This window comes from Choloepus didactylus, chromosome 9, assembly GCF_015220235.1.
Source record: "Choloepus didactylus isolate mChoDid1 chromosome 9, mChoDid1.pri, whole genome shotgun sequence".
NCBI lineage: Eukaryota > Metazoa > Chordata > Mammalia > Pilosa > Megalonychidae > Choloepus > Choloepus didactylus.
The window spans coordinates 69,110,675-69,135,268 of record NC_051315.1 but is presented as its reverse complement, the minus strand read 5'-3'; the positions used below and the strand labels follow the sequence as shown (position 1 = coordinate 69,135,268).

General features: G+C 37.8%; 2 protein-coding genes across 4 annotated transcripts in view; one reads left to right on the top strand and one right to left on the bottom strand.

The window, feature by feature from the left end:
• Positions 1 to 15,490: 15,490 nt before the first annotated feature.
• LOC119543760 (translation initiation factor IF-2-like) lies at positions 15,491 to 17,097 on the bottom strand. The gene is made up of 2 exons (XM_037848649.1): positions 15,917 to 17,097; positions 15,491 to 15,656 (listed from the first exon to the last, which is right to left on the bottom strand). Exons 1-2 carry the CDS (start codon positions 17,095 to 17,097, stop codon positions 15,497 to 15,499), a joined length of 1,341 nt encoding a protein of 446 aa, XP_037704577.1. The 3' UTR covers positions 15,491 to 15,496.
• Positions 16,384 to 24,594, top strand: part of SESTD1 (SEC14 and spectrin domain containing 1) — a 154,488-nt gene continuing 146,277 nt past the window's right edge. The window contains exon 1 of one of the 3 annotated variants that reach the window (XM_037850449.1): positions 16,384 to 16,507. The gene's annotated coding sequence lies outside the window, so the exon portion shown is untranslated. Of the gene's footprint in view, positions 16,508 to 16,836; positions 16,856 to 24,594 lie in introns of those variants that run through there. The other 2 variants (XM_037850451.1, XM_037850450.1) reach the window with 2 other exon arrangements.

Genomic DNA, 24,594 nt, shown 5'->3' with positions numbered 1-24,594 from the left:
TCTATTTCAAGGAATTGGCTCACATGATTGTGGGAGCTGGCAAGTCTGAAATCTGTTAGAGCAGATTGGTAGTCTGGAAACTTGGAAGAGTTGATGATGCAATCTTGAAGCAGAATTTCTTCTTTTCTGGAAAAGCTCAGTTTTTGTCTTAAGACATTCAATTCATTAGATGAAACCCACCAACACTATCAAGGATAATCTCCCTTACTTAAAGTCAACTGATTATAGATGTTAATCACATCTACAAAATACCTTCATAGCAACATCTAGACTAGTGTTTGACCAAACAACAGGATACCATAGCCTATCCAAGTGGACACATGAAATTCACCATCACCACACAAAATAGGAAACCAAAATAGGATTGGTAAATTTGATTATGTAATAACCAAAAAAATTCTACAGGCAAACTAAGTGAACAAAGCCATCCCACATAAATCAAAAACTGAGAAATAATATATGCAAGGTATATTGGAAGAATATTCCTATAAATCAGTAAGAAAAATGGTCAGCTATTCAATACAAAATAGAATGAGGGGGAAAGGAAATTTTAAAAAATAGTTCATTGAAAAGGATATACAGAGTGCTCTCAAACATATTAAAAAGACTACAATCCTTACTCAATTATATACAATACTGAGATGTTTTCTTTTTCCTATCAGACTTGCAAAAATAAAAAAAATTATAACAGTCATCAGGCATTGGTGGAAAGGCTGCAAATTGGTACAACCTCAATGAAAGGCAATTTAAAAATATTCAAAATAACAAATGCATATACTTTCTGACCCAGCAATTCTAGTCCTAAATATTTATAAGTATAAAACGATCTTTATAATAGATTGCAATAGACTATAAACAGACTAAATGTTTATCATTGGAAAACCAGTTTAAAAAGTTACAATATAGTCATCCAGTGAAATACAGTGTACTCTAATGTATACCAGTAGGAAAACTTCTCCAAAATCTATTGTTAAGTGAAAAAGGAATGTGTAGAACAGTGTACATAGTATGCTAATATTTGTGTGGTAGAAATTATGTTGTGTACCTACATAAATATATACATGCTCCTACATTTGCAAATGCATAGAATATTCTTAGAAAGTTCTGCAAAGAAATTGTTAACAGTAATTGTCTCCTAGGAGAAACTGGATGGCTTATGTTAAGGGAGAAAAAGACACTTATTTTTCATTGTCTATTAATTTTGTATTTTTGAATTTGAAGCTATGTGGATATATTAGCCACTCAGAAAAATTTTTTGTTTACATTAACAGAGTCCATTTTTTAAAACATTGAAGCATTTAGAATAGAATAGATCTCCGAGTGTAACAACGTTGGCAGAAAAAGGTCAAGGGCGTTGATAAATATCTCTGAGTGAGGAAGAAGTGTCAGCTAAGGAACATAGAGAAATAGACTGAGAAATAGGAAACAGGATAAAACAATGTCACAGACATTGAAAGAGAAGAGTTTCAAGAAAGAAATCAAAGTTTCTAAAGGAAAAGATAAATATGTTTAGCTATAAAATAATTTTAAAACTTTGTATATCAATATTTGCAAAATATGGTGGACAAAAAAATCAATGTACTGAATATATACAGAACTAATATAAATGAAGAAAAAACTTTAACATTCTGATAAAAAATGATAAGAGAATGTGAAGGGAAAACTCACAAAACAAAAACATACAAATTACCAATAAATATATTAATTTGTAATTCAAGAATGCAAATTAAAAGAAGTCATTTATCTATACATTTAGAAAGGATTTTTTAAATGCTATTCTCAGTGCTAATGGGAATGTCAGTTGGGACAGTGAATTTGAAAAGCAGTTTGTCGATATGTATCAAGAAACCTAATAATGTTCATAAATCTGACGATGTAATTTCACTTTCAGAAGTCTCTGCCAAGTAAATAATCAGAGTGGTCTAATATCATATGCAAGGATGCTCATCACAGCATTATATCTGAAAGTAAAACAAAAGTCAATTGCAGTGTTCATCAATAGGTGAATAAAGTATAATTAATTCAAAGTATGAAATATTATATGGTCATTAAAATTATGTATCCAGAGATTATTTTACTATGCAGAACAATGCTCATGATATACTATTACATGTTAAAGACAGGTATAGCATTCTATAAAGGATATGGTACAGTTTTCTTAAAATGTGTGTGTGTGTTCAGCTCATACTTTAAAAACATTCTAAAAGATCTGTTATGAGATCACTATTTGGTTTTCTTTATACTTTCAATACATTTCAAATCATCTATAATGAAAAGGTATGCATTGTGTAATAAGAAAAGTAGTGAACATCATACAAACAACAAAAATAAGGCAGCCAAAAATGAATAAATACAGGGTCATCAGTTGGAGTAGACAACCTTTTGGATGCCCACGCAGATCTCACTCCCTATCTTGGATAACATTCGTCCTCAAAACCTGCTCCTTTGCCTTGTATATCTTGCATAACGGGACTATCATTCATTCAGTTCATCATCTCTCACATTTGCTTGATCCCTTCTTAGTTCAGATTCTTACCCTCTCTCACTCAGAATTTAAAGTTCCTTAAATGTTCTTCTGCCTTCAATTTTATAGACTTCCAATTCAACCTTTATATTCCTGCAAGAGTATTGTTTCCAAATTAGAAATATATGAAGAAGATGATGATGAAGAAGAAGAAGAAGAGAAAAGAGAGCCTCTTTAATGCCTCATTTATGGCTATATAAAAAGTCCAAAGTTCTTTGAAAGGTTTTCAAAGCCTTCCATGATTTCATGTTACATTTTATTCTAGCCTTAATGTCCATCTTGGCACATATGTTCCAGACATGTTGAACTACTTGCTATAGCCTCGAGCACACCAGGCTGCTTCATGCTTTTGATTACTTGCTTCCTCTGTTGGGCATGATGCCATAGCCTTCTTCCATCTACCCGGTCAACACACACTGCCTTTCAAGAAAACTCAAGTGTGGAACTTTTCTGGATTCTTCCAAGTAGGAGGGATTACATGCTCATTTGTGGTTCTACTTTTTCTGTGGTTCCACTTTTTCCTTTAGCACTTTTATTTCACTTGGTTTTGCCTATCTCCTTTGATCAGTAGACTGCAAACCATTTGAGGTCAGAGAACATACCTTATTTGCCTTTTTCTCCCCAGGGCCTACTTTGGAGACTAGTAAAGACCTAATAATTGTTCATTGATTAAAAGAAGAAGGGAATGAGTAGATAACAGCATTAAGTACTGTAAACAGGAAAAAGAGAAACATGGCAACCAAGAAAATAAAGTGAAAACAATAATTAAGTAGTCATTGTTAACTTTGAAAGAACTATTTCAGTTGGTTTAGTGGAAAGGCAGCAAGAAGTGAATGGCTGGCAAACAAATAATCATGTCAAGCCCAGATGATTTTATTCCCCTAAGAAATTTGTCACTGAATGGAGGGGAGAGAGAAGATGATAGCTTGACGGAATACTTAGCATTTTGTTTCTATAAATAATATGAGCTTAAATACAGAAGAAGAAACTATCCACAGGACAATTCTGATGTTAGATGTTGAGATTTGTTTTAGTCCATCCTGAAACATGTACATGTAAATAGTTCCATGGTTCATGCATTACATTTTTATTGATGATTAGGATGTGGAATTTCCGCTGTATTTGACATTTTCCCCACCATCTTCCCAGCCTCCTTCAAAGCAGGAAATACCAATCTGATCAATCTAGACTTGGTGACACCCAATCAGGTTAGGGCTGTGGGTATGAATAGTGTGGATTTTATCTTCTGCTCACCTACTTGGTGTAGTCAGGTGGGGAAAATGAGCTTCTCTTTCTTTCTTCCTAGTAATCTGCTATGACTACTTCTATACCTCTTAACCTTTCATGTATGCCATCTGCTTATCTCTGTGCTACACTCTGTGTACTTTCTTCAGAATTGTCTTCTAATTTGCCAATACTTTTATTCAGCTGTGCCTAATATATGTTTAAACTAAGGAATTGAGACTTTTTACTTTAACAATTCTATTTTTTCATTTCTAAAAGCCTCATTTGTTTCCAAATTTGCCTAATCTTATAGAAGAGTCTCTTTTTGCTTTCACATATTTTTTCCTTCCATCTTTTATTTTTAGATGTTTCATAATAGTTTTTTTTTTCATATTCTTCATCTGCTAATTCCAATACTTGAAATTCCTGTGGGACTAAATGTGATTTTTTTTTTTTTTTTCTGATATGCTCATGAATTTGTTTGCTTACACTTTTTATAATCTTTGATTGTGAACTCATATTTAGTTGATGTTAATCTGTGGGAATCCTGGGGATCTAAACTGTTTATCTAAATCTCCTCTTCCGTGTGGAGTCACATGACCCACTGCTGACCTGAAATTACCCTAACCCCTTTCCAGGTCTCCTGCTTCATGTGAGAGCTGCTCTTTTTTAGTTCCTTTCCTTGCCCTTAGGTGCTGTATTAGTCAGAGTTCTCTAGGGAAACAGAATCAATGGAGATATCTGTATATATTATGAGATTTTATAAAAAATGTCTCACAACTGTGAGGATGTGTACCTCCAAATTCTGTAGGCCACGCTGCAAGCTGGCACGCAATGAAAGTTTTCAATGAAATCCCCAGGAGAAGCTGGCTGACAGAAGTAGAGATGCAAGTTCTCTCTTCTGACTGCTGAAGTCATCACTTCTCCTTTTAAAGCCTTCAACTGATTGGATTAAACATCTCTCATTGCTGAACACACTCTCCTTAGTTGATTTTAAATGTAATCAGCCATAGATGCAATTAGCTTCCTGATGATTTGAGTTCACAAAATGCCCTTGCTGTAATAGTTAAGCCAGTGCCGGCTTGACCAGATGACTGGGCACCATTACTTGGCTAATTTGACACATGAGCCTAACCATTACAGGATCTTTCTCTGGGTGCTGATAACTGGCATCAGTCAGCCTGCCCTGCTGTGTTGTAACCACTGCTTTGTCTTCTTTCCTGTGTCCTGTGAACCCAGAAGTGCAGCAGAAAATAGGTGATACACATGGCCTTCTGTTTTGTAACAGAAGGGGTCCGCCTCCTATTTTCTTGTGAACCTATTCCAAGCACGCTTTCTCTCCCATCATTCCATCAAAACACACTTCCTAAGGTAACCTCCATGTTGCTAGATCCAATGATCACTTTTCAGCCTCATCTTACTCACCCTCTTGGTAACATTTGACACAGTTTATCACTTCCTCCTCTTTGAAGCATTTTCTCTACTTGAATACATGCTGTCCTGATTTTTTTTGAACTTCATTGGCTGTTTCTTCTCAGTCTCCCTTGCTGATTCCTCCTCATCTTCCTAGCCTCTAATGTCAGAGTGTTCCAGAGCTTAGGCTTTGCATCTTTTCTCTTGCTTTCTCGCTATCTCACTGAGTCTCAAGGTTTTACCATTATCAGTACATTGATACACAAGAAAATCCCAAATGTACTTTTCTAGCCCAGAACTCTCCATTTAACTTAAGACCAAAATCTCCAGCCATATTCTAAATTTCTGTTTATTTTCTATTAGGCATCTCAAAGTTAACATTTCCAAAACCAAATTATTGAGATTCCCAACCTCCTGCTCCCACTACTCCTCCCCACAATTTTCCTCATAGTAAATGTAATGCCATTCTTCTAATTGCTCAGGTCAAAACCCTCAGTGTCATCCCTGAATTCCCTTTTTTTTTTTTTTTCCTCAGACACCCTACATCCAATCTGTCAGGAAATCCTTTTGCTCCATCTTTAACAAATAATCAAAATCTGACTACTTCCTAACACCCCCACTGCTACCACACTGGGCAAAGCCACCACCATCTCTGGCCTGAATAGTTGCTCTCTTTTCACCAGGACTCTACATTTCGACCCTTTCCCCCAAGGCATTCTGTTCTGCACACAGCAGCCAGACTTGCTCTAAAAATACAATCTATTACTCCTCTGCTCAAAACTGTTCAAACTTTTTCATTTTCGAACAAAAGCCAAGTCTTTTTATAATACCTTAAAGGACACTATATAATCCTTTGACTTCCCCATTTCACTCCTTTTACCTCTTTGCCCTGGCAGGCATGAAGTCAACTCAGGGCCTCTGATTTATTTTCTCTGCTTGAAAGGCTTTTCCCCCAGAGGTCTGCATACCTTGTGCCACTCACCTTCTCCAGGTCATTGTTCAATGCTTATCTTCTTGGTAAGGCCCTCCTGATCATGCTATCTAAAATCCAACCTATCTCCCATTCTCTATCCATAGACTCTCCTTTATTTTTCTCCATAGCATTTATTTGACAGCTACACTTTTTGCTTCTTTATCTCTTTTGTGAGTCTCTCCCTTATTAGTGTGTAAGTTCCATGAGGTTAAAGATTTTTGTTTTATTGACTGTTGTGTCTTCAATTCCTAATATAATACTTTGCAATAGTAGATATTCAATAAATGTTTATTGAATGAATAAAAAAATTTACTCTAAATATCCATTCTTGGCAAAATGTACAAAAAGAGACAATCATATTTTTGAAGGAAGTATAAATTGGAGTGATATTTTTAGAGGTGTTGTGCCTTCCCATGAGCCATCAGCTCAGTTGCTCACACAGTGGATGCATTTGCACCTAAACCTGCTAAGCTTCGATCATTTACATCACTTGCCTGGCCTCCCCAAGCTGCTGAGTTTTCCATCCCTGGCCTACCCTACATTTCATTCTGACCCTTACCTTAAATGATCCTCTGCTCATGTAGCCGCATCAAGAATACCCAAAATTCTCCTCCAAATATTATTTTCCAGAGTGGCTCTAAGCCACTGTCTTTACTCTCTCCTCTGCGTAGGGGATCTTTCTCCCTTTTCTCAGCCTGTGCAATGCTGACTTTTTCTCTAACTCAGTTCAAGTGTCAAAGCCTTTGTGACAAATTCCACAGATTAGCTGGCTTAAACAAGAGGAATTTATTGTCTTACAATTTTGGATGCTAGAATTACAAACTCAAGGTGTCATCAAGATCACACTTTTTCTGAAGTCTGTAGTATTCTGGGGGAGGCTTGCTGGCAATCCATAACTCAATCTTGGCTGCTGACATATGGCCATGTTTCTTTCCATCTGTCTCCTCCTTTCCAGTCATATTGGATTAAGATCCACCCTGATTTGGTTTGGCCTCACCTTGACTAATAACATCTTCAGAGATCCTATTTACAAATGGGTTCGTATCCACAGGACAAGGAGTTAGGACTTGAACATGTCTTTGTGAGGGACATGATTTAATCCATAACAACTAGGCACCCTGGCAATGACTCTCCTTTGGGTTCTGAAAACATGTATAGAATTTAGTTACAGTTATAGAGCATATCAGGTTGTATTTAGTGTTGTTTGGGTTTCTGAATCCCAATTAGACTAAGAGCAAATGGCTAACATCCTCATCTTCGTCTCCCATTTCTCTCTAATGCTAATAGGTACTAAATTTTTGGTTGAATGAACAAACAAATCACTGAATGTCTTTTCCCATATTTCTTCTCACTCCTGTCTTTTCTCCAAGTAAAATGTTTAAGAGTTGGTTGTATGACATCACAATGACACATCTTCCTGGATACAAACACGTTGAACACTGAGTCTCAAACATTGTTCCAGAATAGGACAGTCTCCTTGGGAGTCATCTTGGTGTAATTTATTTATAGGCAGTGTTTTGGTTTGCCAGAGCTGCTGTTATGCAAAATACCAGAAATGGACTGGATTTTATAAAGGGGATTTATTAGGTTACAAGTTTACTGTTCTAAGGCTATAAAAGTGTCCAAACTAAGGCATCAACAAGAGGATACCTTCACCGAAAAAAGGCCAATGGTGTCCAGAACACCTCTGTCAGCTGGGAAGGCATGCGGCTGGAGTTTGCTGGTCCTCTGCTCCTGGGTTGTGTTTCAAAATGGCTTTTTCCAAAATGTCTCTGGGCTCTTCTCTCTCAGCTCCTGTGTGTCCTTGTTCTTTCTCCAAGGGCATTTCTCTCTAAGCATCTGGGGGTCCTGTCTTAGCTTCTCGGGGACAAACTCTGGGCTTCATCTCTTAGCTTAGCATCTCTAAATGTCCTTCTGTCTGCATCTCCAAGTGTCTCCAAGCATCTCTGGGTCTGTGTGGGCTCTCAGCTCTCTTAAAGGACTCCAGTGAACCAATCAAGACCCACTCTGAATGGGCGGGGTCCACACCTCCATGGAAATAACCCAATCAAAAGGTCTCACCCATAGTGGGTGAGTTACATCTCCATGGAAACATTCAATCAAAATGCTCCAACTTAATCAAAACATTAGTAAGCCTGACCCCACAAGATTGCATCAAAGAACATGGCTTTCCTGGGGGACACAAAATATCCAAACTGGCATAGAATTGTTTGTTCAGAGGGTGAATTGAACACTGCAACAGCTCCTGACCCACATTTGCTCTTGTACTTTAAATGGAATAGTCTAGATTACAATTTTTTCATCATTAGGAATGATGATAGGATATATTTATTGGTTCTTTTGTGTAGGTTTTCATACAAAAAGTTACGGTTTCAGAATAAAATAGTTAATTAGAGCTCACTATGTGGCTCCTTTTCTTCAAGTCCCAAAAGAGAAACATGTTTTTCATTCCTTTCTTTCCCTGATTCTAACATAACATTAATGAGGCATGAACTCAGCTTGTGTCACATGTTTTGAGAATACTGATTCACTACCGGAATCGAGTAACTCCACACCCTAAGAAGTGGCTCTAACCCAGGATGACACAATCTGTATTTGTCAAACTGCCAATTGAAAAAAGCCAGAAATTGTTTAAAGGCCCTTTGTTATATAATAATGCTTTATTCAGAAGGAACAGAAAAGTTGGACTGATACAAAAGGCAATTCTTTCCTTTTTCCACTTTATCCTACAGCCAAATCAATTCTTTGCTTCTGGGTGGCTGGTGCCTCCTCCGACTTTATGCAATGGGACTTCTGTGAGCTGCCATTTAGCTGCTCAAGTCACGGAAGAGTTTCACACACCTCTCCAGAGCCGCTGGAAAGAGTGACAGAGTGGAAGGAGTCTGGGCAATGAGTGGAGACTATTTTTAAATGTGGTTTGTTTGTATGTCATTCAAGAACTCAAGATTTAAAAATATAATGTTGATAAACAAGAGAGCCACTTCTGACCACCAGAGAATTAATTGAAGCTAGGAGGGAACCCTTGAGTCTTTGGCCTCTGGTTTGAAGAGCAGAACTTAATGCTTAATCAGTGAGGTAAATGTTCTTGACCTTTGTATTCAGGCAAGTGACTGGAACATATTAGAAAAACAAAAGTGAACCTTATGACTTGGACAAAGCTTGTTTTTAACATTCTTTTCTGCCTTAATAATATCTAGGACCTAGCCTGAAATTGAAAGACCATGTAACAGAAACCAAAGAACTTTCTCTGTATCTTAACTGATATATCAGGACTTTTAAATGAGACTTGAATATTTCAGATTGAATTTGACAATAAAATTCAGATTGAATTTGACAATAAAGTACTTTTACCTCTTTGGTTTGAATAAAATATTTTTAGATCAAATTTTTTTTTTCAATCTGTGATCCATGTAATAAGTAAAAATGCTCTGATCAAGCAAAATTATAGTTTTCTACAATAATCATGAATAAATTAAAGAATTTTTCTAGTCTAGGGTTTTAAAGCAGCATCAATAAACCAGAAAAAGGTACTTGAATATAGGTTTTTAATGTAAAAATGATGAGATGAGAAGTAATTTACATAATTTTAATATTTGAGTGGGTAATAAAATATTTCACAAAAATAGTCTTTCTAGTGTAAGGCTTAGAGAAGCACACATCTTGTAGTCTGTATCTATTGTTTTTGTTGGCCTTTATCCCTTTCTCTTGGTAAGCCCCTATCTTCTTTGTGATAGACTTCCTTCCATGATGGGAGCTGACAGTTATGAAACCCAGTCTCCCACTCCCCAGGCCAATCTTGTTTTATTGGCCACTAAATGTGAACATTCATGTGACCCCAAACATCAGCCACTGCCTGACAGGGTTCTAAATGAATAATCGGCAAGCTGGAGGATGTACACCTAGCACTACCTGAGGTTCTGCTTCCCATGGTCTCTAAAAGAACAGTTTGATGTTCAACAGATTGAAAATAAGGCAGAACAAACAGGGTTGAGAAAAGGGGATGATGGAAAGATGCCGACTTTGTGTGTCTAGTTTTGGTCTCTGAGGTCTCCAGAAATGCTGTTCTTCCTTCAATGCTCTGAGATACCTCAGTATCGTTACAGAAAATCAAATCCCTCTCCACTGCAATCCAGTTCATATTGGCTTCAGCACTTATAACCAAGAAGTTCTGACTCAGGAACATCCATGTGAGCATGCATTGCATTGACATTTAATGGTAGTTATTGGAAGAAAATTCATTAGAAAGAATTATAAAAATTGACATAGCCAGTTTACTGTATTCTACTATGTAATACATTGCATATTTCCAGAAGGATTTAAAACAATTTTGTCTGAACAATTTCCTTTCAACTTTGTCCTCCTTTGTTAATGTCTAATACAAAGCTATATTAATTAGGACTACAGTAAATTGATACCTGTTATTAGGGACTTTTCCTTGGTCTGAAATTTTATTTCATTTTCAATGATTTGGAATACTTTTAGAGCACTGTTAATGTTTAATGAATAAACTTGGATTATGCCTAAATTGTTGACACACAGCAGATACTGATAATATTCAAATATTTTCAGCTTATTTCAACTAGAAGTAGTCAGGAGGCCTGGATTCTAGGCTTTAATATTTTGTTAACTAATTCTCGAGTTGGATATGTTGCTTATCTTCTCTGGGACTTAGGAAAATGTGGATATTGGAATAGGTGGTCTAGCTGCCTTCCAGTTTTAAAATCCTATGATTCTGCAACCAGAAAAAGAAGTCAGTTTTCCCAGAAAAAGATTTTGCTGATTTTATAAAACTTCGAACACTTTTACTCCTTCCTTTGACCTTCTTACCAAAAGCATCTGTGAAGGTACGATTGGGAAAAAACACACAAAACAACCCACCTTACTCAAGTGAATGCAAATTATGCTGGCCTTGGAAAAAGTTCTGTCATCTAAAGGAATTCAAATCCATTGGCCTAGATTATGAAGTAATAGGTGGTCAAAAAAACAAAACAAAACAAAAAACCAGAAACAAGACTTAAAATTGTCACATACAGTTTCAAGAGTATGAAAATACATGGTTAAAAAAAAGAGATTGTTTCAGTTACCTCAGTGAAAGAGAGAAATTTTGAGCTTGAAATTAAAATGTGAAATATAAAATCCAATAAATCAGATACTCAGAGTAATTACTTTAAAATTATTAATAACATTTTTCTTAAAGAATCAATAGTGTATTAACTGTGCATTATACAAATAAATGTTATAAAATACTTTCTGACAGGCCTTTAGATTTTAAAATAAAATACTCTCGCAGTTTTCAAAAATTGGTTTTGAAATGTTAAGGAGTTACCCTCAAATTTCCATTTCTGTTTTGTTCCTAAAGGCAAGAGTTACAGAAAGAAGAACACAAGACATTGCTGCGATTTTGGCACTACCATCTCATAGCTTTGTGACTATGGTGTGTTAGGCAATTTTGGTTGCAAGATACAGACATGTCTTCTCATGGTGTAGAGATTTGCTTTTTGTTTGATTTGTACAGAATGCATATGGAAATTAGAAAAACCAAATCTCAGCCACGATTTCAGATTTCCCAGGAATAGCAGAAGAATTGAACAAGTATGCCTCTTAGGAGGAGAGGAATGCAAAATTCAGTTGTGCTTCCTAGAACGCAGAATTTAAAAGGCATTCAGAACCCAAGACAACACACAAGTGCTTATCAGTAGAAGTTTGTGGAACTTTTCTTTTCAAAATACCCCACTCATTTTGTGTGTGTTTTGAAAATTCAGATTTTGAGACAGTCCTCGAAGATTCCCACCTAATACATTAGAGGCGTGCCTGGGTCAGTTCCCTAGCGAGTTAATACTTAAATTGTGTACAGTTTCCATTTGGGTTAATAGAAAAGCTTTGGTAATGGGTGGTGGTGATGGTAGCACAACATTGTGAACATAATTAACAGCACTGAATTATATATCTGAATGTGGTTAAAAGGGGAAATTTTAGATTGTATATATAGTACTAGAATAAAAATTAAAAAAAACAACAACATAGGCCTGTACAACACAAACAGTAAACTCTAATGTAGTCCAGGGACTACAGTTATTAGTACAATTATAAAAATGCTCTTTCATCAATTTTAACAAATATATCACCCTAATGAAAGGTGTTAATAATAGGGTGGTATATGGAAACAATTTTTTAAGCATGATTTTTTCTGCAAATCTACAACTTCTCTAGAAACAAAACAAAAAAGTGAGCCAATAAATCCCTGATGTTTAAGTCAAAACAAACAAACAAACAAACAAAAAAACCCAGCTAGATTTTGAATACCCTGCTTTATGTGACACCATGGTCTGCCACCCTCTTGATATCTGCTTCTTGTTTTTGTTTACGTGGTTACCCCAACACCAAATTAGTTCCCTCAGTTTCTAATTCTGTGTATCATAACCACAATCTCACTCCCTCACCTCCTTCAAACCTTTGCTCAAATGAGGACTTTCCTGTTCATGTTGCTAAAAATTGTATCTTATTCTCTGGCACTTTCTAGTCCTCTTCCCTGCATTATTTTTATCCAACATTTACAATCTTCAAATTTACTATATAATCCATTTATTTGGTGTGATTTTTGCCTGTCTCTATCCACCAGAATGCAAGATCCATGAGGGAGAGTTTTTGTGTATTTTATCCGTACTGTATCCCCAGCACTTAAAGCAGAAAGATGCTTAATAAATATTTGTTGAATGAATGAGTGAATGAAAGTGTTAACAATATAACTTCTGCTCACTGATGAGCTGGCATGCTCTCTCCCACCCATGTTCTCCCTCTGTGCCTCCTTTTAGACTCAGCTTCCCTAGTGGATTGTCTGAACCAGTTCAGTTGAATTGAGCTTTTCTTTTCACGTCCCTTTTTGGAACAGTCTATGATTTGGCTGCTTCCGGGTCAAGTGGTAACTCAGGTGCAATCAGCAGAGAGTCAGGATTACACACCACAAAATGGTACTGCCTATGGCCATCCCTTCAGCAGGGCCTGTGGGTAGGGTGGTTTCATCAAGAAGTAAATTTTGGTACCCAGTGCATGTTCATTCAGCAAATTACCTAACCCAGCTAAGCTTCAGTAAAATGGCATTAACAATGCCAGTCCGCCTTACCGTAGAGGGTTCTTGACATATTTATGATGTTTTCAGTATCAATATACTATAAAAGTAAAACAAGATATGTGTGAGAAGCTCTATAATTTTAGATGATGATATTTAAATTAGGCTTTTAATTAAAAGCCTAAGGGAAATGGTAACAGAAGGAATTAGGAATTTGGATTCTTCCACCTCCAACCCCCGAAATGTTTTTTAAATGTTATCTTCATTTCACATTGATTTCTAGTAGTCAAGGGCTTCTGGTACACAAATTCCGAAGTGATATTTAAGAGAGAAAAAATGCAAAGATCTGCACTCAGCTTCTAAAAACAAACTGTACAAATGTAAGATAGAGAAGATATAGTTTTATAGCCACATATATGTCAAAGACTTAAAAAAGCTTTGGGGGTACTTTATTCATTTCTTGTTGGCAAAAACATATTTATAAACAATGTGGGATGGTTGAAAAATACCGATACGACATCAAACTGAATTTTGAAAGATCATAATTAGAATGTAGAAGATCGTACTCCTGTACTGTTCTGTTTATACCTGGAATATTGGACTGAGTTCTGGAAACTACAATTTAAGAGGCACTAGGATATTCTTAGATGAGAGGAGTAGATGAATGGGGCATGCTAGTGAAGGTTGGGTGTGAGAAGACATGTAATATGGTTACTGATTTCAAATGTTTGAAAGGCTACTTATGGAAAGGGAATAGGGCTTGTTCTGTATCCAACACACTTTAGTTCTACATTCAGATTTAATGAACATCTCCTGGCCACCAACTGGGTGCTTTAATGTACATTGTATTCATAGTTACTATGTAATGTACTGTTATTATTATTTCTCCCTGTTGGGGGTGAGCATACTCTTATTTTGAGTAGTTTTGTGACTTGTCCAAGGTCACATGGCTAGGAATTTATAGAAATGAGATTTGACCCACTGTTTTGGAGTCTAAATCCAGGGGGTGTTTCTTGCAATACCACAACTACCTACCAAATTTATAGGGAGAAAGATTTCAGTTCAATGCAGGGATTAGCAGGACTGTTCAAAGATGAATACTGCTGAGATGTAATGAGTGGTTTCCTGTCCCTGGAGAGTTCAAGCATATGCTGGACAATTAGCTTGCAAAGCTGGTAGTCCCTTCAATTTATACACATATAAAAAGGATATGTTTATCTTAATAATAAAATATTAAAAATCAATGCTAATCATAGAGCTGAAGGAAGCCCAGAAGCGAGGTATAGTGAATTTAAGTGCTTGAGTTAGGTTCATTCAGTAGTTATTGGAAAATACAGCACCCAGGTTTCATCCTCTGTATTCACACACTACTGTTTTTTTCTATAACAGGCAGTTACCTCTCCTATAACTGGGTAACACAGAATTATACTGTATAATGGATTGTTTGGCATCTCTTGCTTTATTAGGATAAGCAAAGAATATGAGTGGCAGCAGGAAAGGGTTAAAAATGGTAAGAAGGGAACACCACATAGTAGAGAGAGGAAGAGAATGCTGTGGCAAGTCAAAAATGGCAGGAACTGTGGATTCCTCTTGTTGAGTAGACGCTCAATATCCATGTTAGAACGAATAATGACTACCTCACTTCAACAATTATTTTAAACGAAACTTCTTTGTGCTGAGCACTGTGTTATGTTCTGGAGGCCTTATAGTCTAGTGAGGGAAGACCACCAAGCAAAGAAATGGGAAAACAGAAAGTGCTAAGGATTATTATAGATAAAAGGCTCTATGAAAGCAGAGAGGAAAGTGTATTTAACTCAATATAAATGTGTGAGGTGAGGTTGTGAGTGTGACGGAAGGAGGGAATGTCAGGGAGAATTCTAAACAGGAGGTGATGCTAGGTCTAGAAGGAATGTCAAATTAGGTTAAATTAGGGATAGACTGCAAATGGAGGAATACATTCAAAGGCACAGAGACAGTCTGTTGAGTCTGTGTGTGACATGTGGATATGGTAGGAGCTGGAGCTGGAGCTGAAGACGTAGAAGGATCAGATCATACATGGCTTTCTATACCATGGTAATAACCTTGGACCTGATTGTCCACGTGGAGAACCTCTGAAGTATTTTAAAAAGTAAGGTATCACTCTCAGATCTGTTTTTGAAAGTCCTCTGGCAGTCATGTGGAACACAAGCAGAAGTGAAATTAGAAAGGCTTGACCTAAGGACCAGCAAAAAGGCTGAAGTAGTGGAGACAGATTGTCACAGAATTCAGAGGAAGAATCCATCCATGAGAGTTTAAATCAGAGAATTTTATTAGAGATTTGTTTGCCTAGATGCTGGCATGGCGAGACTTTGTCAACGGTGATACTGAAGTGAGTGGCAGAGTGAGTAACACGGAAAGGCCGCAGATTGGGTCCACATGGCTGTGAGCGTGTGGGTGTTAGTCGATGACTCTTTGAACTGAATTCAGGAAATGACATAAAAATGATTTAAGCAATAAAACGTAAAGAATGAAGACTTCGAAGTCATTATATTTGGAGAAAAATAACTAGGGCTAGTGAAGATGGGGAAGTAGCCATTATTAGAGGGCCATTTAAGAATTAAATTTGCACTTTCAAAGAAAAACAAATGCCCCGAATGCTGCCCTTCCTCAATGCAACCGTTTCCCCTCCAGAAGCCTTCACCATTAACTCACACCACAGACTGCGGGGGAAACCCACCTCTTACCCTCTCCTGGCAGCGCGTACTTGTGGGCGGAAGAATCCCAGCAAACCAAGAATGGGAATACTAGAATTTGACAGAGAAAAGAGATGTCAAGTAGGGGGGCCTTAAGCCCAGATTTCCTGACTTCAGGACCCACATTGCCTCCCGGGCTCGAGAGGGCGGAGCGCGGCGAGCGGTGGGGACCGCAGGATCGGCCGGGGTGATTCGAAGGCCCCCTGCACGCCCAACCCCCAGTCCCCGGCACCCGCTGGGATTCCCTGCTCCACCCTCTGCCCGCGCCGGGCGGGGCCGCTGCGCCGTCGCCACCTGGGCGTGCGCTGGGTCGCGTGGATGCGGGTTCGCCCGTGGTGCCTGGAGGTCGCCCGGCCGCCTGCGCTATCCGCGCCGTCGCCCACAGCCTGACGCACCGAGGGGCCGAGACGCGATTAGCAGTGAGCGACTGGAGCCGCCGCCGCCGCCCGGGTCCGCTCCGCCCCCAGCCCGCCTTCCTCCCGCCTCGCCCTCCGCGTCCGCCCGCGCTTCGCTCGTGTCCCCGCGTCGTCCCCAGCGCCCCGGAGCCGCTGGCCGCTAGCGCCGGCACCAGCCAGGTGAGCGTGGCGGCCGGGTGGCCGGGTCGTGCGGCGGTAGGAGAGCGCAGGCCGCGAGGTCGGGTGGCGAACGTGAGCGGGGGGAGGCGGCAGCGGGCCTGGCTTTCTTCCCCGGTGCGGGCCGTGGGGCGGCGGGGCCGCGCCGCCGAGGGAGGAGCGCTCCCACCCGGTCGCCCCCACCCCGCCGCCGCAGACAAAGCGCCCGAGGTGGGAGCCCCGCGGACAGCCCCCTTTTTCCGCGTTGCCTGCCGGGCCCCGGCCTCAGCCCTTAGAGTCCGGGCCGCTCGCGTCTCCCCTCCTGAGCGCCCTCGTTCATTTCTGGGTGAAAGGGACCCGAAAGTGCAACAGGTTTGGGTATTAATCCTAATTTTCCGGCGGGTCGAGTCCTCAGGTCGTGCAGGGATCACATGTGGCGTCCAGCCCCGGGGCGAGTCATCGTGTCCAGGGGCCGCGGCTGGCTCCTTTGTGTGGCCGGTGACTAGCCCTGCCCGGTGGGTGGGGGACGCCGGCCGGCGGTACCCGTTCTGCGCCGAGGCTCCTGGACGCCTCCCTCGTGTGGCTTGGCTTCCCCTGGGCCTGCAGGATAACATCCCTCCAGCCTTTTGGGAGAGTCACAAAGGGAAGAGAGAGCGCTAGTTGGCAAGGTCTGTGGTTATGTATTTATTTTTTATGTTTTAGGAATACTCGTATTAGAAAAGAGCCGCAGTCTGACCGGCTCTTGAGGGTACGGGTGCGATTTCACCCTGGGATGAACGGTTTGGATTTGCTGCTGCCTTGACAGTAGGTGCTTTGACATCTTTCATATACAGACATCGCCCGAGAAGTTGGAGTGCTGTTCAGGGAGTACCTTCTTAGCAGCTCTTTGACAGGTCGTCCCTGTCTACACATTCTCTCTGTGCCAAGCATTCCATGCATCCCAGCACAGGTTGCCAAGCCCTCACATTAAAATTGCCTCTAAAAATACCCCTACGTTGAAAATCTGTATGGTTTTCTTTGCCTTGAGAAACCTTATTTTCTTAAGTGTGAGAACCCCCACTCCCAAGAAAGAATACATAATAAAGAACAGTTTGTCTTTGTTTACCTACGGTGTGTGATGCTGATACCTAGCTGGTTTCATTGGTATGCTATTTTAGTACAACAATACTAAATGGAAGGAAGATATTTTCCTTTTGCTTTGAGCAATAAAATACTTCTTTGTTCTAGAACCAGGAAGCCTTTATACATAATGCTTTGTGTGGACAAAAGTTGGTGACTGTCTTTTACCCTGTGACCAAAATACATGAAAAAAATCCCTGCAGGACCTAGAAAGCATTACACAACTCAATAGATTGTTTTTATAACTCAAATACCAGGAAATCATTTTGTTGAATATTTATTCAAACATTCTCGACCAAATTTAACCTAAAAATTGGGCCTACTCTAATAAGTTCCCCAACATTAGAAAAATGAATTATTGCAAATAAAGAGTTTGCCAAGCATTTTAACTGTGGTGAATAATAATTGGAAGGAATAGTTGATGGAAGAGGTCAAGAGCCTAGTTTTGGACCTAGAAGTGTGACAGTAGAATGCTGTACATGGAAATGTAAATGGTAAATGGAAGTCAAAAGTTTGCATCTACTGGGTTTTAGTTGATTGACAGATATTTAACGAAATTTTAGGCAGGTCTTCTTCCTACTGACTTTTGAAAGCAAAATGTCCACTAATTAAAAAACATACAAAATGAATTAGTAGTAAAAAAAAAAAGCTACGGAAAATAATGTGTTTTTAATCTTTTGTTTTCATGTAATCTGTAAGGATTCCTTGAAACTCTTTTCCATTCCCTAAAAACATACTTGGAATTAACGAGGACATTTCTTTTGAAGAAATAAAATCATATGAAATCTGATTTATAGAAATTTTCTCTGGCATAATTAGTAGTTTTATTTAACTGAAAATAGCATTCATATGTATAACATCTAACTTTTCAAAGAGCTTTCATAGCTGTTAACAATCAACAGGAAACATTGTCTTCTATAGATACAGACCTATAAAGCAACCTTTTGAGAAAAGGAGGATATATACCAATGAAAAGTAGCAGAAATTTAAATTGAACTGTTTAATTGAAATTAATTTTCTTTTATTGAGCTATAACTAATATACTATAGAATTCACCCTTTATAAATGCACAATTCTGTGGTTTTAGTATTTTTGTAAGGTTGTGCAAACATCTCCACTAACTCGAGAATGTTTTCATCTCACCCCCGAACTCTCCCCCCAAAAAAGGCCACATCCTTGAACCTATTGGCTATCACTTGCACTCTCGCCTTCCACCCAGCACTTGGCAAACACTAATCTATTTTCTGTCTCTATCTGTTTGTCTGTTTGGACATTTCATGTAAATGGAATTATAAATATGACCTTTTGTGTCTTGTTTCTTTCACTTAATGTTTTCAAGGTTCATCCATATTGTAGCATGTATCAGTATTTCATTCCTTTTTATGACTGAAAAACATTACATTGTATGGAAATACCATATTTTGTATATCCGTTCATCAGTTGAGGGGCATTTGGATTGTTTCTACTTTTGACTATTTTAAATAATGTTGCTATGAATATTTGAGTGTAAGTTCTTGTGTGGCCATGTGTTTTCAGTTCTCTTCTCTTTGATATATAATTAGGATTGGAAGTGCTGGACTGTAATGGTAACACTGTTTAGCTTTTTAGCCAAACTGTTCCACAGGTGTTGTGTCATTTTACATTCCCACAAGCAATGTATGAGGGTTCACTTTTCTCCACATCCTCACCAACACTTTCTAATGTCTCTTTTTGATAAAAGCCAACCTCCTGGTTGTGAAGTGGTACCTTGTGGTTTTGATTTGCATTTTCCTAATGACTAGTGATAAGCTTCTTTTCATGTTCGTAATTTGTGTATCTTCTTTGGAGAAATGCCTAGTCAATCTGCAATAGTTTTTAAGTTTATGTTTGTATTTCCTTGTTTAATCATTCAAGTAATCCCATGAGGTAGTTGTATTCCTATTTTTCTGCAAAGAAACTAAGATGCAAATAGGTTAAATAACTTGTTCGTTTTTTTACCTTACAGAGTTGGGAAGAGGCAGGATCTGATGTAAGCTCAGATGTTGTGACTCTTAGATGTTCTGACTCTTTGGCATTCTTTCCACTTCATAAAGCACACAGGTTAAATTTTGTTTGTGAATTTGCTTGGTTAATGAGTGACAAAGTGGAAAGTTAAAAAAAAAAAAAAAAAAAGTCAAACCAAAGCATAATAACAAAAACACAGGTGTCAGGGACTCTAGGCCACACTGCCTCATGTTCACCAGGTTTTGTTAGGCTTTTTCAAATAGTTCGTTTTCTCCCACAGTAGTTATTATTGCCATATTTCCAGTGGGGAAAGAGTCAGAGTGAGTAATCCTAGTAACAGCCTTTTAATGGCATAAATGACTCTAGAATCCACTGTCCACTTGGAGCCATAGTTCTTTCTATTCCTCTAAAGCTGCCATGTTCTTTTTTCCCACCAATTTATTCCCTCTCAGCATAAAAGCATTGAATAATTTCACACTTTTGAGAAAAATTATGATATATCTGAGTTAAACTGAAATTAACTTTTATTTTTGAAGGGGGCAGTTTGCTAGTTTCTTTTTGCAGTACCAGATTGCTAAGGTACATATTTTGTACTGCTGTGTCAGACAGAGCATGCATTTTAGTTTCCTGGTCTGCTTAAGCAAATACCATGCAATGGTTCAGCTTAAACAGTGGAAATTTATTTGTTTGCGATTTTGAGGCTTAAAAAAAGTCCTGATCAAGGCATCATTAAGGCAGTGCTTTCTCCCTGAATACTGTGGTGGTCTGGGGCTGGCTGCCAGCGATCCTTGGCCCTAAGCTTGTCACATGGCAAGGTGCATGGTGGCATCTCCTGGTCTCTCCCTTCTATTCTGGGTTCTGTTGATGTTCAGCTTCTGGCTGTGCCCTCAGTGGCTTTCTGTCTGTCTGAATTTCATTCTTATAAAGGACTCTAGTAATAGGATTAAGACCCATCCTGACTGAGGTGGCCACCCTTAACTGAAGGTTAAAGGTCATCAAAAGGTTCTACTTATAATGGGTTCATACCTACAGGCATGGATTAAGTTTAAGAACGTCTTTCCTGGGTATATACAGCTCCCAACCACCATAGCATGAATGCAACATGTCAACAACTTAGTGGCAAAATAGGGGCACATGTTATTTATTCATCTTTACATGTCTGCTGACCAGTAAAGTGTCTGACACAGAGCCAGAACTCTAACCTTTGTTAAGTGAATGAAAAGAAATGAATTTTTTAATAGAAAAAAAATGAATAAAAATTATCAGCTATTCTTTTTAGAACGAAGTTAGTACAAATTCCAGAAAAAGAAAATATTTTCTATCTTTGATTATAATCTAAAAAATAAATGATACAAATTAGAATTTAACTTAAAATTCAACTCTTTATCTTTGGTTTAAGAATTATGAAAGGAAATAACTTGCTCCATTTGGGGTCTTAAAATTAAGCTTCAAGTACCTGGTGGTTGGGCACATCTTTGTTTTATAAATGACTAACTCAGTGCCCACACAGAGGAGTTGTACCCTAAGTGTTTATTAAATGAATGAATGACCAGTGAGTGAATAAAATAATTAATTTTAGCTTTAACAAGTGGAGGATAATAGCAAATGAATATTTAATCTCTGCTTTTCATTTATTTTTTAATTGTCAAATGTGAAATATGTTAATTATAAAATTTCAAATAATAAGTATGTAAAGTAAAAGCTAAAAATTTCCCTTCCCTTCCATCATCCTCAACTCCACTCCCATCCCAGATTACCACTGTTAACAGTTTGGGGGTTTATATTTCCAAGCTTATATCTTTGCAATATTGTGCGTGCTTATGTACAGTTATGCATTTACGTACCCTTCCATGCATATGTGTATGTATTCACAATTTTTTCCTTTACAAATGGGATTGTATTATGCATATTCTTTTGTTTTTCACTTACATGTATTATTAAGACTTTTGTATCTATCTTCACAAATAATAAACATGAGATTTATGTTTCCTTTTTGGTTTGCTGTCCTTGGGTGGTTTTGGTGTTAAGATTAAGCCAGTCTCTGAGAATGATGGAGTGAAACTTTCTACTTTTTTTTCTGTGCTCTTGAACAGTTTAAAATGTCTGCCTGTAAATGTTTATTAAAAATCACCTGACAGCTGTAGGGGAGGGAAGAGGTCTTAACTGTTCCTTGTAATTTTTCCCATTTTTATTGTTCTGTCAAGCTTTGGCCTTTTCTTTAAAAAATTTTATTTTAGTAACATATACACAACCCCAAATTTTCCCCCTTTAACCATATTCAGATACATAATTAAGTGGTGTTCATTACATTCACTACCATCATCATCCATTACCACAACTCTCCTATTACCCTCAAGAGAAATTTTGCACAAGTTATGCTAATTTCCTTATTCTGCTTATTTCATATCAGTGAGATCATACAATATTTGCTCTTTTGTGTCTGACTTGTTTCACACAATATGTTTTCAGGTACCTTGTTCCTTTTCATGGCTATGTAATATTCCATTGCATGTATATACCACATTGTGCTTATCCATTCATCTATTGATGGACACTTGGGTGGCTTTCATCTTTTGGCAGTTGTGAATAATGCTGCTTTGAACATTGTTGTGCAAATATCTGTTAGAGTCCCTGTTTTCAGTTCTTTTGAGGATGTACCTAGAAGTGGAATTGCCAGGTCATATGGTAATTCTATACTTAGCTTTCTGAGGGACTGCCATTCTGTTTTCAACAGTGGCTGCACCATTTGACACTCCCACCAATAATGAATGAGTGTTCCTGTTTCTCCACATCCTCTCCAAACCTGTTATTTTGTTGGTTTTTTGAATAGTAGCCATTCTAGTGGGTGTAAAGTGGTATTTCATTATGGTTTTGATTTGCATTTCCCTAATGGCTAATGATATTGAGAATCTTTTCATATACTTATTGTCCATTTGTGTATCTTTTTTGGAGAAATGTCTATTCAAATATTTTGCTCATTTTAAAATTAGGTTGTTCATCCTTTTGTTGTTGAGTTGTAGGATTTCTTTTTATGTTCTGAATATTCAACTCTCATTATATGTGGTTTCCAAATATTTGCTTCCTTTCTGTAGGTTGTCTTTTTACTTTCTGATAAAGTTCTTTGATGCGCAGAAGTTACAATTTTGATGAGGTCCCATTTATCTATTTTTTCTTTTGTTGCTTGTGCTGTTAGTATAAGGTCTAAAAAACCATTGCCTAATGTAAGATCCTGAAGGTGTTTCCTTATATTTTATTCTAGGAGTCCTGGTTCTTATTGATAGGTCTTTGATCCATTTTGAATTAATTTTTATATATGGTGTGAAGTAGTGGTCCACCTTCATTCTCTTGTATGTGGAGATCCAGTTTTCCCAGCACCATTTGTTGAAGAGACTATTTTTTTTTCCCATTGAGCGGACTTGGGACCCTTATACAAATTCAATGGCTGTGATTGTGAGGGCTGATTTCTGAACTCTGCTTGATTCCTTTGGTCTTTGTATCTGTCCTTGTACCAGTGTCATACTGTTTTGACCACCATTGCTTTGTAAGAAGAATTAAAATCAGCCAGTGTGAGTCTTCCAACTTCATTCTTCTTTTTTAATATGTTTTTGGCTATTCAGGTCCCTAACCCTTCTAAATAAATTTGATGCTTGGCTTTTCCTTTTCTGCAAAGAAGGCTTTTGGAATTTTGATTGGTGTTGTACTTAATCTGTAAGTAGCTTTTGGCAGAAGTGAAATCTTGACAATATTTATAGCCTTCTAATCTGTGAGCGTGGAATGCCCTCCCATTTATTTAAGTCTTCTCTGATTTCTTTGAGCAATTCTTTGTAGTTTTCCATGTATCAGTCCTTTTATATACTTGATTAAATTTTTTCTAAGATATTTGATTATTTAAGTTGCAGTGGTAGATGAATTTGTTTTCTTAATTTCTTCCTCAGATTGTTCATTACACTAGTAGTATATAGAAATACTACTGATTTTTGCGTGTTGATCTTGTACACTGCCACTTTTCTGAATTCGTTTATTAGCTCTAGTACCTTTGTTGTAGATTTTGTTGGTACATATACATGGTATATTTGATCATGTTGTCTGCACATAGAGGAAGTTTTACTTCTTCCTTTCCAATTTGGATGCCTTTTATTTCTTTTTCTTACCCAGTTGGTTGGGCTAGAACTTTTAGTACAGTGGTGAGTAACAGTGGTGACAATGCACATTCTTGGCTTGTTCCAGATCTTAGAGGGAGAGTTTCAGTCTTTCACCATTGATGTATGATGGTAGCTGTGGGTTTTTCATTTATGCCCTTTATCATGTTGAGGACATTTCCTTCAATGCCTAATTTTCTATATGTTTTCATGAAGAAGGGGTGCTGAATTTTGTCAGATGCCTTTTCTGTGTCAATTGAGATGATCATGTGGTTTTTTTCTCCTTTTTGTTAATATGGTGTATAATAGTAATTGATTTTCTTGTGTTGAACCACCCTTGCATACCTGGGATAAATCCCATTTGATCATGGTGTATAATTCCTTTAATGTGCTATTGGATTTGGTATGCTAGTATTTTGTTGAGGATTTTTACATCTATATTATTAAGAGATACTGGTCTGTAATCTTTTCTTGTAGTATCTGTTTGGCTTTGGCATGAGGTGATGTTGAACTCAGAATGAGTTAGGTAGTGTTCCCTTCTCTTTACTTTTTTGGAAGAGTTTGAGCATGACTGGTGTTAATATTTGGAATGTTTGGTAGTATTCACCTGTGAAGCCATCTGGTCCTGGGCTTTTCTTTGTTGGGACATTTTTATACTGATTCAGTCTCTTAACTTGAAATTTGTCTCTTGAGATCTTCCATTTCTTTTGGAGCAGTGTAGGTTATTTGTTTGTTTCTAGGAATTTGTCACTTTCATCCAGGTTATTTAATTTGTTGGCATACAGTTGTTCATAGTATCCTTTAGTAGTCCTTTTATTTCAGTGGGGTCACTGAAAAGTCTCCCTTTTCATTTGTGATTTTAGTTATTTG

What these genes read in the sequence shown, in the direction of transcription:
- LOC119543760 (XM_037848649.1), bottom strand. Translation starts at nt 17,097, where the DNA reads ATGTTATCCTGCAGGCCCAGGGGAAGCCAAGCCACACGAGGGAGGCGT. An exon ending in CTGCCAGGAGAGGGTAAGAG is followed by an intron (nt 15,657 to 15,916) that starts GTGGGTTTCCCC and finishes TCCTGAATTCAG; the next exon opens with TTCAAAGAGTCATCGACTAA.